General features: G+C 46.1%; 1 protein-coding gene across 1 annotated transcript in view; it reads left to right on the top strand.

Moving 5' to 3' along the window:
* Positions 1-11,867, top strand: part of VWA5B1 (von Willebrand factor A domain containing 5B1) — a 126,638-nt gene extending 114,771 nt beyond the window's left edge. The window contains exons 18-21 of the mRNA XM_030222168.1: positions 2,091-2,165; positions 6,221-6,290; positions 8,141-8,264; positions 11,115-11,867. Coding sequence (XP_030078028.1) covers positions 2,091-2,165; positions 6,221-6,290; positions 8,141-8,264; positions 11,115-11,867 — 1,022 coding nt within the window. The remainder of the gene's footprint in view (positions 1-2,090; positions 2,166-6,220; positions 6,291-8,140; positions 8,265-11,114) is intronic.
* Positions 11,868-12,695: the final 828 nt, after the last annotated feature.

Below are 12,695 nucleotides of genomic sequence, written 5' to 3'. Positions count from 1 at the left end.
TTGAATAGATGCTGGAACACTAGTCAAATGGGATTGATTAGGGTATGTTTTCGAACTGTTAATTAATAAAGAAACTGTGACAAAGGCTGGAAGCCTATTGGAGAAACATTATGTGTAAAATATTAGCCTTGATCCTAGCCTGTAGTTCAACACGTATGAAAGAGAAAAGAGGTCAGGGTAAAATCAGGTCCAGATATATACAACGAGCAAACATTATACTGAGACATCTACTATAATAAAACTCACCCTCAACGTTCTGAGGACACTGACGTCAGTGAAGCCAAGCCCTGACTTCCTTCAAAAAGGTTCGAAGGTTCGTGGTGGTGAAGCCACCAAAATCGCTCCGGGCCCCGCCCTCGAGGGCGGAGCAATGGCAGAACAACGAAGGGGTTGGCAGGGAGGGAGGCAGGGAGGCGGGGGGGGGGGGGGTGGGAAATCGCTCCGGGCCCCGTGCTCGAGGGCGGAGCAATGGCAGAAAGGGGTTGGCAGGGAGGGAGGCAGGGAGGCGGGGGGTGGGAAATCGCTCTGGGCCCCGCCCTCGCATCAAACATCATGACGTTGGGGGCGGAGCAATGGCAGAACAACGAAGTGGTTGGCCAGGGAGGGGGGGGGGGTGTTGGCGACGAAAACCTTGCTAGCGCCCGTTTCATTTGCTCTGAAATGGGCTTCTTTTACTAGTTTGGCAATAAAAGAAAAGAAAATAAGAGGACATGGGAAGAATAAGAACCTAGAAGTAATTCTATAAACAAAGCGGAATTGGGCACCAGAAACCTATGGAAATGGAAAATCAGGCTGAGGAGCATTCCTTTTAAAACACACATTGCCCACTCACTCACACATTCCTCCAACACACACTCAAGCATATGCCTTAGCTATTTGCACACTCCCATCCTACATATATGTATGTCCCACCCACTCTCTCACACGACACCATTCATTCACACTCACTCAGTGGCGTTCCTACGGGGGCTGACACCCGGGGCGGATTGCCGATGCGCCCTGCCCCCGGGTGCAGCGCCCCCCCCCCCCCCCCGGAACAGGGCAATGCCCCCCCTGGCGAAAAAAACCCCGATCCAACGGCGAACCCCCCCCCCAGGTGCACGCCGTTGGGGGGGGGGGTGCCGTGCGCCTGCCGGCTCTTTGTTTTCATGCTCCCTCTGCCCCAGAACAGGTAGTAACCTGTTCCGGGGCAGAGGGAGCATGAAAACGAAGAGCCCACAGGCGCGCGGCACCCCCCCCCCAGCGGCGTGCACCCGGGGCGGAACGCCCCCACAGCCCCCCCTTGGTACGCCACTGCACTCACTCACACACATACGCACATGCACACACACACCACTCATTCACATATTCGTCTGTACACTTTCCTCTCACCATCTCTCACAACACACTCACCATCCATTCACACACACACACACACACACACACACACACACACACACACACATGTAGAAACACATCTACTCCCCAACACCACCCCACCTGCAACTGAGCCCTCAGATGGGGATGTCTTAGGAATTAGGGATCATACCACACTTTAGTAGTGGAGGAAAGGGGAGTTAACACCCCTCCCTTAGGCTTTTTCCCAGTGTGGCAACACATATACTTATGTTCTTGGGATTCTATATGGAATGTTGCTACACTTTGCGGTTCTGCATGGAATGTTGCTACACTTTGGGATTCTACATGGAATGTTGCTACACTTTGGGGTTCTGCATGGAATGTTGCTACACTTTGGGGTTCTACATGGAATGTTGCTATTCTTAAGAATTCTAGAATCTTGCTATTCCTTGCAGTTCTACATGGAATGTTGCTACTGTTTGAGTTTCTACCAGGTACTTGTGACCTGGATTGGCCACTGTTGGAAACAGGATGCTGGGCTTCATGGACCTTTGGTCTTTCCCAGTATGGCAATACTTAGGTACTTATGGTTCTCTTGGTGGCAGCAGCCACTGTGGTGCTGGCAGTCAGGTTTGGTGTTGCTGGTTCTGGTAACAAAGGCAACTGAGGAGAGATGTTAACGGTCATGTTGATATGACAGATAACAATTAGAAGAGGAACAGTTGATACAAACTTGGATTCTTCTCTTCCAGATCCAGACGAGAACCTTCTGTCCCCTTGCAGCACCCCTTCTTCCTCGGGTTGGGAAAGATGCAGTTTTCCAGATGGTAAGCAATCATTTTAATGTATGAGGGTTGCACTCTGAAGCGTTTTCCTAGCCTCTCTGGGTTGTGCCTTTTTGAGTTGAGAATAGATTGAAGCTGTCAGCCACCGTCTACGATTCCTGGCTGCCATAGAGGTTCACTCTGACAAGTCTACCATGACTGTGCCTCAGTGATGAGGTGCAACATTACAGGAAGGTCCTGGAGCCTGGATCACTACGGCTTCTTCTCTCACTGCCCCTAAGCCCTTTACTTCTGCGATACGAGGTAAGCTGTGGTTTTCTGAAATGCAGATCTGTTTCTGCAGTGTAGGCTTGATCAATAGCTCATCACTCTATGAGTTCAGTTAGGTTTATAAAATATTTATTTTTAGGGCTACTTTTCGATTAAATTTTTATGAGTGATTAAAGGTATGTTATCTATTAATTTTTTTCCACCACTGCGGCTCCTTGTGACTCAGGGCAAGTCACTTATCCCTCCATTGCCCAGAGTCACATGGATCTGCAGTGGGAAAAAAAATAACCTACCTATAAGTACGTGATTAATCACTCAATTAATCACGCTTATAAAATTTTAATCGAACTTCACCCTAAAATGGTACAAACTTAGATTGTGAGCCCTCCTGGGACACAGAAATATCCAGTGTACCTGAATGCAACTCACCTTGAGCTACTACTGAAAAAGGTGTGAGCAAAATCTAAATAAATAAATTACATGAATGAATTAATTAAAAACTGAAAAGTAATGAAAAGATAAGAAACACAAATTTCAAATGAAAGTATCTAAAACAATAAGCAGAATAGCTATAAGAGTAAAAATAGAGAGGGTTCCTAGTACACAACCCCCCCCCCCCCCCCAAAAAAAAAAAAATAAAAAAAAAACAGAGCAAGCCAAAAAGCACAAACGGACCTCCAGGAACAGGACAAAGAGAAACTTTATTGCAGAATAGCTATAAAAGGCCTTACAATTTTTACAGCCTACTTCAGAAATTCAGCCCTTTATTTTGCATTATCACGGCTTTTGCTCTTTGGGCACTTATACCATAAATATTTACAAATGCAAAATATCCATTAGCTTCATGATCCACACCAGATCACGGTGAATAATATTTATTTATTTATTTGGATTTATTTACCGCCTTTTGGAAGAAATTCATCCAAGGTGGTGTACAATAAGATCAATCTGGACATAGGCAATAGACAATATCAATAGAAAAAATATTCAAACAATGGTTCATATTATAGCATAGTGTACTACTTACAATGTCAACACAATACACAATAAAACATCTTAATAGTCAGCATAGGTCCTATAGGGTGTAAACGAAGATGGAGCATATAGACAGCAGATAAGGCCAAGGAGACCAAAAAGCCACAGAAATTGCACCAAAATAACATGCATTTATTCTTGCAAAGACCCGACACAACTGTGTTTCAGCATGTACCGCATCAGAGGTTGTCTAAAATGAGACGGCTTAAATAGAGTAACAGGAGTTAGGTAGAGATTGGGGCATAGCCAGACTTCGGCGGGAGGGAGGTCCAGAGCCCGAGGTGAGGGGGCACATTTTAGCCCCCCCCCCTCGGCAGCACTGACCCCCCCTCCATTGCCGATCCCCCAAGCTGCCACCACCATCAACTTTGACGACTCCCCCCTCCTGCCGACGACCCTCTCGACCCCCTCCCACCGCCAACTCTCCCCCAACGCCGCCGTCATCGCCTACCTTTGCTGGCGGGGGACCCCAATCCCCGCTAGCCGAGGTCCTCTTCTTCCCGCAAAGGCTTCGTTCTGTTTCTGACGTCCTACACGTTGTTTGTGCAGGACGTCAGGCTCACAGAACAGAACGAAGCCTTGCAGATCCCCCGCCAGCAAAGGTAGCCCACGGCGACAGCGGGGGAGGGTTGGCGGTGGGAGGGGGGGTCGAGAGGGTCGTCGGCACGGGGGTCCAGGGCCAAATCTATGGGGACAAACAAAGCAGATCAATCAGTGATATGGTTCAAAACTTTATTTTCAGCGATTCCCCCGACATAGACTGTTTCGCCCACAAGGGCTGCATCAGGGGCTCTAAGTGGCTTCAATGTTTTGACGTCATGCCGTCTCTGGTTCTCAAAATCAAATCTCCTCGTTCTCACCTATCCCTGTACTAGAGACGCTAACCTCTTGGGCGCGGTCGAGATTCAGCGGAACCGGAGCGCATCTCTGCGCGTTAACTGCTAGCATTTCATGAACGACAAGCTGCTGCTGTTTTGCTACCTGTGTCGGGCAAATCTCTGAAAATAAAGTTTTGAACCATATCACTGATTGATCTGCTTTGTTTGTCTCCACGTTGGATTTTGCGGATCGTTTGCCATCTTGTTTCTTAGGCAAATCTATGGGGGCCCAGGCCCCCCTTGGCCCCATGTAGCTACACCACTGGTAGAGAATAAAGGGACTAATTTAAAGAAAGTTGCCTGTGGAGTCAGAAAGGTGCATGGAAATGATTTCACCAAAGGTAGGAGTGTATAAGGAAGTCCATCTACAGTATGTGGAGCCGATGTTAGTCCTTCTGGAGGAGATTCTATAGATGGCGCCTAAAACCATCGGCGCTGAAATCAGTGCCGTCTAGGTGTCGATTATAGAATACGCTTAGTTCATATTTCAGAGCCTAAATCCATTTACACTAAACAAAAACTCGGTGTAAATTCCTGTGCGTAGATTTAGGCGCACTAGGCCGTATTCTATATCTAGGTGCGTAAACTTTGAAACGCCCATGAAACACCTATTTCCCTGCCCATAACCATGCCCCTTTTTGCCTGCGCACATTAGAAGTTCAGCGCACTTCATTACAAAATACGCTTAGCGAGTTTATCGTTTATTCATTTACTAGACCGTCACTTATTACAAAAGTACGTCAGAACGGTTTACAATGTAATATAACATAAAAATATAACATTAAAACACTATAAAACATACTCTGAAATCCATTTATGATAGGAAAGCAGAGCAAACCAGTCAATTAAACAGTTTATACGAATTACTTAAGCTATAATCATAATCATAAAAACATTTAATAAAATTTGAAAAAAAAAATAAAATAAAAGTATATTCTCTCTTATTTTTTTCCAACCTTTCTTTCCCCTTTTTTCCTATTCTCTCCCTCCCCCTTCTTCGTTCTTCTCTTCTCCTATCACATAAAAACTCATCAGTGCCAATTATGCTCATTATTGCTTATTAAGTGATGTTATCGCTGCTGATCAGCTTGTTAAATTATGCACATTGTTATAGAATCCACGCCAATATCGGCGCCGATCTTTAGGTGCGCGATATAGATTCCGAGGGTTCTGTGTGCAGTAGCTGGCAATGCTGACAAAAGTCCCAGCCTGAGCTGCAGTTCATGGTGAAGCACGCTACTCTGCGGTTGGAAAACTGCTAATTTTCTAAGGGTGATACCTAGATAGCAAAAGGAAGAGAGAGCATTTTAAAATTCTGTTTATTATCTCATGTAATAAAAATGAACTCAAAGCGTTTTTATTAGGTATTTTCGGAGAAGCTGTTCTGGTGACTTTAGTTATGGTTTCCCAGAGAGAATCACATAGGACTATAGATATCGAGCCTAATTGCTGAAGAAAATACACCTGGGCGTATTCTATAAGATGTGCTTAAATTTATTGCGTTCTATAACAAGCGTGCATAAATTTTAGAAATTCCCATGACCTGCTCATGGTCGTGCCCCCTTTTCAAAAATGCGACTTAGAATTTACGCACATCACGTTACAGAATACACTTAGACAGTTGTGCGTGTAAATTCTAATTAGTGCCAATTAGTGTCAATAATTGCTTGGTAATTGGCAGTTATCAGCACTGATTGGCTTGTTAACTAATGAAATGTCACGTGCAAATCCAGAATACACCCGGATTTGCATATGCAACTTAAGTCGCGCCATATAGAATCTGGGAGATAATGTATATTTTATATCTGCATTTTATTTTAAATTGCTTTGATTTGTTTTCTAGGTTAGTACTTATTCAAACAGAGTAAACGAAATGTCCATGCTCACACCCTTGTTTCTTGTGTCTCTTGTTAGTTCCCCAGCGAAGTCCGTCAGTCTCCTCTGTCCACTCACAAAGGTCCATCGAGAGTCTCTTTGCTGCCAGGTGGGGTCATTATGCTGACCAGTCTTTGAGCTTCAAAATATGACTGCGGGGGGGGGGGGGGGGGGGGGAAGGCACTCATATTTATGTTAAATTGAGGCAGTGATTAAACCTTTCCATTGTAGTTCTTAGAAGTTCATTATAGACATATTGGGATCATAGAGCTTAGTTGGTATGGATAGACTGACTGGATATTTTTTTTATTTTAGTTACATTTGTACCCCGTGTTTTCCCACTCATGGCAGGCTCAATGCGGCTTACATGGGGCAATGGAGGGTTAAGTGACTTGCCCAGAGTCACAAGGAGCTGCCTGTGCCTGAAGTGGGAATTGAACTCAGTTCCTCAGGACCAAAGTCCACCACCCTAACCACTAGGCCACTCCTCCACTGTTGCTACTATTTGAGATTCTACATGGAATGTTGCTATTCCACTAGCAACATTCCATGTAGAAGTTGGCCCTTGCAGATCACCAATGTGGCCGCGCAGGCTTCTGCTTCTGTGAGTCTGACGTCCTGCACGTACGTGGAATATTGATTGTAGAGAGCTGCCTTTTACACCTATGGATCATCACCACATCTAGATAGCAAAGAGGCCTGGTTAGGACATGGTTTTGGTGGGACTACAATATTGCCATTTTACAAGGGGAATACACGGCAATATTAAATATTGTAGACATTGGTATTTACTCATAAATGTCTGCTTGAAGGAGCAGGTGTAAAGACCACGGACAGCCCTCTACTTCGCCCCCTAAATATCTATACCCCCCTGACATCAAGCCCCCATCTGTCTCCAACCTCAAGGCAGCTAGCTACCCAGTCCCCAGACATTAAGCATCCCTTCTGACCTCCCCCCACCCTTGACACCAAGGCAGCCACTGATATCAAGGCCCCCCCATGAGATCCGTCAAAATCCCTCATCACTCAGGATCAAATCTCCTTGATGTCCCTCCTAGATTTCCCATGCCCATGCCCTATTTTCCCCATGTCCAGCACTGACCCCTAGTGGAAGTACCATGAGATTACCGTTAGGGTCAGGGTGCCATTTTGATCTACAGACTGTAGCAGAAGTGACTGAGGAATTGCTGCCTGCTTCCTCTAGACTACAAAGGACTTGGTAAAAACCATGGATGTGATTGGGGGCTGGGAAGCTATCAGGAAGATTTGATACCCAGGAGGTGCTTTATGTGAGGGGTGAGGGTTAGGTGGCAGCCATGATGTCAGGAGGGCAGGGAGTGTGGCTTGGTGCTGGGTGGGTCACCAGGGAGAATGATGCTGGGGGGTGGGGGGATCGAAAGGTGAGGGGGATAGATGGTGTTGGGAGTGGTTAGTTTGAAAAGCTGCATGCTTTCTTCCCCGTGTGCAGCTTTATGCAACTGTTGCCTCCGCTGAACATGGAGGGACTCAGACGTGCAGTCTTGCATGTCCTTATATGTCTTTTACTCTAGGAATTTTCCATGTCCCGACCTGGATGTCCTAATTCCCATCTCTATGTCTTTTCTAAACTTGTGCTCCACTTATATTAAGTCAGTCCAACAAAAAGAATAACCTAAGCGTTCTTGGACTGATTATTGGAAAGGAGCCGTTGCTGAGATATGTTCCTGGTGTGTTATTTTAGTAAGAACCCGATACAACAGTGGCTTTGGAACCACACTGCAAAAACTGACATCTCTTTGGCACTGCAGAATGCTGGAAAACTAGTCTGGCTTAGCTGCTGAAGCATAAAACCAAAGTTACAATGTAACATTGACCCGGAACGTGTTTGGGAAGGAAAGAAAGAGTATTTTCCAAAGTATAATAACAGTTCATTGTTGTTCCCCCTCCCTCATCTCCTTTTCATTTTTCATGCTTCTTCAGGTTGACCCTAAATAAAACACGACTATTAACCCGAGCAGCCAAGGGATTCATGAATAAATCACCAGGCAAAACAAATGAGCAGAGCAGCGAGACAGAAAATGAAAACATTGATTATTTACCATTGGTGAGTAACAATAGATGAATTCTTCAGCGTCAGTCAACTGGCTCAACACTTGATGAATAAAAGAGGTCCAAACGTTTTCCATTAATGTTCCCGAGCAACTAGGTTGCAAGACCCAAAAGGCAAACTGTGCTATCATACGTGTTTTCACTTGGAGAAGGTCAAACCGGCTCCACTGGTCAAGTAATGGGTACATAGGTTAAGTTAGCAGGTAGTTTGGGTTTTCCTTCGGGTACAAATTCTCTGCATGAATTTTAAAAATGTGCTTCATTTTTCTGCATGTAACTTTAAATTGACAGGAACGGAGAAGGCTAAAGAGGCCAAAACATCACAGGAATCTCACCAAAATAAAATGTATTTATTCCTTCAAATATCTGACACAGCTGTGTTTCAGCATGTACCTGCATCAGGGGTCATATAAAACAAGACCATTTAGATGTAGACATTATCTAATCATATCATGGCACAGTAGTTTGGGCAAAGGTGTTTTCAAGACTGAGTGTCCTCACCTGTTGATATCCATAACATAAGAACATAAGAGTAGCCATACTGGGTCAGACCAATGGTCCATCTAGCCCAGTATCCTGTTTTCCAAACAGTGGCCAAGCCAGGTCACAAGTACCTGGCAGAAACCCAAATCGTGGCAACATTCCATGTAGAACCCCAGAGGACAGCAAGATTCTGAAATCCTAAAAAGTGACAAGATTCCATGCAGAATCTCAAAGAGTAGCAACATTCCATGTAGAATCCCAAAGAAGAGCAAGATTCTAGAATCCTAAAGAGTGACAAGATTCCATGCAGAATCTCAGAGTAGCAACATTCCACACTACAAATCCCAGGGCAAGCAGTTGCTTCCCATGTCTGTCTCAATAGCAGACTATGGACTTTTCCTCCAGGAATTTGTCCAAAGCTTTTTTAAACCCAGATACACTAACCGCTGTTACCACCTCCTCTGGCAAAGAGTTCCAGAGCTTAACTCTTTGTTGAGTGAAAAAATATTTCCTCCTATTTGTTTTAAAGGTATTTCCATGTAACTTCCTTGAGTGTCCCCTAGTCTTTGTACTTTTGGAACGAGTAAAAAATCGATTTACTTCTACTCGTTCTACACCACTCAGGATTTTGTAGACTTCAATCATATCTCCCCTCACCCGTCTCATTTCCAAACTGAAGAGCCCTAACCTCTTTAGCCTTTCCTCATACGAGAGGAGTTTCATTCCCTTTATCATTTTGGTCACTCTTCTTTGAACCTTTTCGATTTCCGCTATATCTCTTTTAAGATATGGTGACCAGAACTGAACGCAATACTCAAGGTGCAGACGCACCATGGAGTAATACAAAGGTATTATAGTATTTTCGTATCACTATCGTATATGTTTGCTGTTGGCAGTATACTAGTGGAAGGCTTCTTTTAAGATATGATTAGATAACATCTAGGTCTGAGCTGCTTCATATTATATGATCCCTGATGGAGGCACTTGCCAAACCATGGCTGTATCAGGTCTTTGAAGGAATAAATTAGTTTTATTTTGATGTAATTCCTGTGGCTTCTTGGTCTTCTCTACTCCCAATTCGTTCCTGCTTAAAATGGAATGTGCTTATTGTTGCTTATGAGTAACTTCAAATTGACTACAGAAGTTCCCTGCAAGTATGTGGACTACACCCATTCATTCCCTGACATGCAGGTACACTGTTGGAACTCCACAGTTGTACATTTATAGGAAGGTAAGCTATCAAAGATCTAGACAGGCATTTCCTTTTCCAGCATAACTGCTGCTCCTACTCATTTGTTGGGCTGGTCATTTGAATTTGGTCTTCTTCCACCCCTGGTCTGTATTATTTCCTTTTCCAGCACATACATAGTACTGTATTCTGTGTAATCAAACTCTCATTCATAGCCGCCGAGAGGGAGGGGGGCAGGGGGGACAAAATTCCCCAGGCCCGGGCCTCCAAGGGGGGCCCGGTGCTGCAGTCCCACTCGCCCTCTGTCGTCGACTGTCTGCCACCAGGCCGAGCCCCCTGCATTGAAATCACAGCTCCTCTCACCTTCGTGTGAAAGCGCTGAAGGCAGCAGATCGCCTCCCTTCGGGACTCCTTCCCTCCCTGTGCCCTGCCCTCATCTGTTGTAACTTCCACGAGGGGGGAGACACAAAGAGGGAAGGCGGGCCGAAGGGAGGCGATCTGCTGCCCTACTGCCTGCAGCGCTTTCACACGGAGGTGAGAGGCGCTGTGATTTCAATGCAGGGGGCCCGGCCCGGTGGCAGACGGAGGGGGCAATTGGAGGGGGAGGGGGCGAGTGGAGGGGGCAAGTGGAGGGGGAGCGGCGGTGACCTCGGGGGGTGGAGGGGGGAGCGGCGATGGTGACCTCAAGGGCAGGGGCGGGGCCCTTGGGGCGGCCTTGCCCCGGGCCCAGCCCAGTCTCTCGGCGGCCCTGCTCTCATTGTGTTAGAGGGCCTCGTATGTTTCTTGCATGGGACTCTTTGAGGATTTGTTGTCTTTCTCTACAGCAGTGGAGCCTAAATCTGTCCTGGGAATCAGCCTGTCGGGTGTCAGGATATCCACAATGAATATGCATCAGAGAAATTTGCATGCAATGGAGGGTTGTGTATGCAAATCTCATGAATATTCATTGTGGATATCCTGAAAACCTGGCTAGATGGAGGTTTCCTGGGACAGGTTTGGGAATTACTGCACCTACAGATTCTAAAGATAAAGAGATAACCTTTGGTAATTGAGATATGGAGCTCTCTCCGAGTTGATTTTAGAAGGTTCCCACATAATCCTCTTGCAAAGTTCAAATAATCCAGTTGGTCAACTAGCCAGGTTTTCTAAAGCTTTCTGTTTTGTCACACTTAGGTCTCACTGCAGTTGGCCTGTGGTGCTTTCTTGCTGAACCAAGCGTTCTCAGATGCCATCAATATTCCACTGGAGAAGTTAAAGTGGACCTCACCTTTCAGCTGCCACCGGGCAGCCCTCAGCCCTATCTCTCATAGCTCTTCCTCTACTTCATTCAGCACCAAGAAAGCTGGCCCAAAAGGGGAGCTACGCAGCCCAGGGCACTCTGCGCAGCTTCTAGCACCTGAAGGGGACTTTCCATCCAGTACTATCAACGGCTACACTGAAGGATCTGATGACCAACTCCGTCAACGTCATTTTTCTGGGAGCACGGCAGAGAGTCTGGCCAAGTCCCTAAAATCCGAAAACGAACTCTCTCCACCAGCCATCACTATCCGCCGCTTCTCCTCACCGGAAAGCACCCGGGCACCTTCCCCATCGCAGCCCGACAGCGGCCGAGGCTCTGAGACAGATGGCTCCGAGCTTCAGTCCTTGCTGGACGGTATTGAGCTGCAGCAACGGATGGAGCCCGAGGGAATGCTATGGGCAACGGCAGTCGCCCTGGCCTGGCTAGAACACAGCTCGGCTGCTTATTTTATTGAATGGGAGCTGGTGGCAGCCAAAGCCAGCATGTGGCTGGGCGAGCAGGAGGTTCCCGAGGGCAGGAACTTGGCAACGGTGAAAGCCACGGCCCAGCAACTCTTTGTTCTGCTCAGGCACTGGGATGAAAACCTGGAGTTCAATGTGCTGTGTTACAACCCTAGTAGCGTGTGATGTGTGGCTGATGTCAGGCGACACTTGTTGTTGTGTCCATTTTTGCATGGGATTGGTCATTGGGCCTTGAGGGGGGGGGGGTGGGGAATGATGACACCAGATGGCACCATTAGGGCAGAGAGGGGGAGAGAATGTATCATGATTGCTGCCTGGTGTGCACAGAAAATGTCCAGGCTTTAGTACTGATAGGGATTAGTGGGCAAATTAATGGCAGTTTGTTTATTTATTTATTTATTTATTAGGATTTATTTACTGCCTTTTTGAAGGAATTCACTCAAGGCGTGCTTTTTTCAGGTTTTTTTTTTAAATGATTATTATTATTATTTCCCTTCCTAACATAATTTATGTCCCTGAACAGTTGAAAATCTGTTGCAGTAAGAGAAGGGGGGGAGGGGAACGAGAAGAGAGACATTTAATAGGATTTTCCAAGACTTGATGGTTTCATGATTGCATGGTACCACAGAAGGTACACTGAGGGTAGAGGGCAGTTGGCACATCGATTCGGTGTAGTAACCTCGGATAACATCCAGCATCAACTCCATGGCACTCACGTATCGATATTTCAAAGCTCGGTGAAAAGTTTTCCGCGGTTGGCATTTTGTGCTCGGGGGAGGCTCAGTTCTGCGTTATCAAGGGACGTAACAGATTGGCAGAGCTGAACACGTGCGCAGCAGCGGAATGGCAGAGACGCCTGCAGTCTTGAAAGGAAAGAAAATAATTACGTTTGATATAACCCCCCCCCCCTTCTAGATAATTACCAAATCAAAGTGGTTTACACGAATGATTCAGCTGTGAAATGTGGTACGTTTAACCCAAGTAACAATAAAA

The sequence above is a fragment of the Microcaecilia unicolor genome, chromosome 13 (genome assembly GCF_901765095.1).
Source record: "Microcaecilia unicolor chromosome 13, aMicUni1.1, whole genome shotgun sequence".
Classification (NCBI taxonomy): Eukaryota; Metazoa; Chordata; class Amphibia; order Gymnophiona; family Siphonopidae; genus Microcaecilia; species Microcaecilia unicolor.
The sequence above is the reverse complement of the archived record's forward strand: the minus strand, read 5'-3'. Positions and strand labels throughout refer to the sequence as shown.